This window comes from Stegastes partitus, unplaced genomic scaffold, assembly GCF_000690725.1.
Source record: "Stegastes partitus isolate 25-593 unplaced genomic scaffold, Stegastes_partitus-1.0.2 Scaffold958, whole genome shotgun sequence".
Classification (NCBI taxonomy): Eukaryota; Metazoa; Chordata; class Actinopteri; family Pomacentridae; genus Stegastes; species Stegastes partitus.
Genome location: NW_007578689.1, coordinates 146,922 through 148,873, shown reverse-complemented (window position 1 = coordinate 148,873; position 1,952 = coordinate 146,922). Strand labels below are relative to the sequence as shown.

The following is a 1,952-nucleotide window of genomic DNA, read 5'->3' as shown; positions in this document are numbered from 1 at the left end:
GCAGACAGGTAGGTCTATAAAGGTGTGTCTGGGGCAGACAGGTAGGTCTATAAAGGTGCATCTGGAGAACATAGGTAGGTCTATAAAGGTATGAATTCAGTTTTCGTGGTTTTGTGTTTTTTACCGGAATTGACCCGTCTCACCTGGACTGATCATCTTCTTGGTGATGTGAGGTTTTCCTGGAGCCCGGCCCCGGTCCAGCGGAGGTTTGGGACCCTGTTTGTTCCTGTCTCTGTCCCTCTCCGGAAGTCTGGGCCCGGTTTTGGGTCGGTCCCGGTCCCTGTCCACAGGTTTGGACCTGGTCCGGTTCCTCTCTGCAGCAGCTGCAGCTGCAGCAGCAGCAGCAGCAGCAGAGGAGGCCGACCTGGTGGTGACCCTCTGCCTGCCGGGTGGAGCGGTGCCGGGGCCCGACCCAGACCCGGAGCTCTTCTCCTGAGCAGCTTTCGTGATTCGCTCTTTGCTCTTCTTCATCACCTGCTGCTCCTTTTGCTGCCATTTCTTACTGGCCGACTGCAGAGCAAGAAGACGCAGCTGCAGCTCCGACAGTTCCTCCTCCTCCACCCGCTGCAGACACACAACACACCAGAACACATGGCATTACCTCCAGCCGCTGCAGACACACAACACACCAGAACCAGACCCACTCTGGCCCACCTTCTCCGTGGTCGTGGACTCCTCGCTGGAGGCTGAAGACGCTCTGCAGCAGGATCGCAGAGGTTTGTTGGTTCCACAGTTTTCGCAGGTTCTGTGCTCTGCCTCCTCTGCAGCGCCTCCTGCAGGTTCCGGTCCGTCCTCTGCGGTTCCGTCTGCGGCTGAAAACACAGAACCTTTAAAACCTTAGTGATGCACGTCTGGTTCTGCTGCTGCTTTAATATAAATATTTCTCTCCACCAGAATTAGAACCACCTTCACCAGCTGACTCATCATCAGCAGTTTGTTCTGAAAAGTTCTGCAGCAGCGAGCAGAACCTCAGACCCACAGAGGTTCAGTTCACTGCTGCTAATCCCAGACTGTTCTAACGCAGCCTGCAGTACTCCAGTCCAGCAGCGTCGTTTTCAAAGCGTCCGGCGGGGCGACGTCATCGTCCCCATAGCAGCAGCTGCCACGTTGATGCAGCGAACACGAGCTGCTCTGGTGATAAGCAACAAGCATCAGCACTGTTCAATTCAGTTTGAGGCACAGTTGCAAGACAAAGCATGTGGACCCTTTGGGACTAAACTGTAGGGCTGCTGGCTGTATCTGATAGCGGTGCTGTAGTTTCTTTTGTAGTTTTGTGGTCTCTATCGGGTCATACGTGATCGAAGGCGAGGCCACCGTCTGTCGGAACTGCTCGCTGCGCTCTGCGCTGCATGAGCAGCAGACATGAGTGGGTCTCACGGCGTCCTGTGTGGAAGCAGCTCTGCACTCAGTGATTTACCTGGTCAGCCCTCTGAACCAGAAACCTGCTGCTGGGTTAAAACGTTTAATATTCATATGTTTTTCTTGTTTCTGACTGAGTCCTGCTGACACCAGACGTCTCTGAGTTCTCTCTCCTCCTTCATGTGCTTCTGGTTCCTCAGAGCTGCAGGACTTCAGTGAAACCTGAACCTCAGTGAAGATAAACGTGACAGGAGCTGCTCAGAGGGTGGAAGCTGAATATGAGCTGCTTTATCAGCACAAACCACAGCTTTCAGTACTGGATTTGAACGTTTCAACCACGATCAGTGAACTCACTGGTTCTGTGCTCTGCCTCCTCTGCAGCGCCACCTGCAGGTTCTGGTCCATCCACTGAGGTTCCGTCTGCAACTGAAAACATAGAACCTTAAAAAACGGATTCTTAACAAATGAACCCTGAAAAAAATACATTAAATTGAACGTGATGAGAATGAATTGTAACAGATGGACTGGTACCTGAACTACTGTCTGTCTGTCTGTCTGTGTCTGTATCTGTCCGTCTGTATCTGTCTGTCTGT

General features: G+C 52.6%; 1 protein-coding gene across 1 annotated transcript in view; it reads right to left on the bottom strand.

Moving 5' to 3' along the window:
* The window catches only part of zfc3h1 (zinc finger C3H1-type containing), a 32,813-nt gene that overhangs the window by 24,773 nt on the left and 6,088 nt on the right, over nucleotides 1-1,952 (bottom strand). The window contains exons 3-5 of the mRNA XM_008294396.1: nucleotides 1,714-1,785; nucleotides 655-827; nucleotides 125-564 (exon numbers count right to left, since the gene is read on the bottom strand). Coding sequence (XP_008292618.1) covers nucleotides 125-564; nucleotides 655-827; nucleotides 1,714-1,785 — 685 coding nt within the window. The remainder of the gene's footprint in view (nucleotides 1-124; nucleotides 565-654; nucleotides 828-1,713; nucleotides 1,786-1,952) is intronic.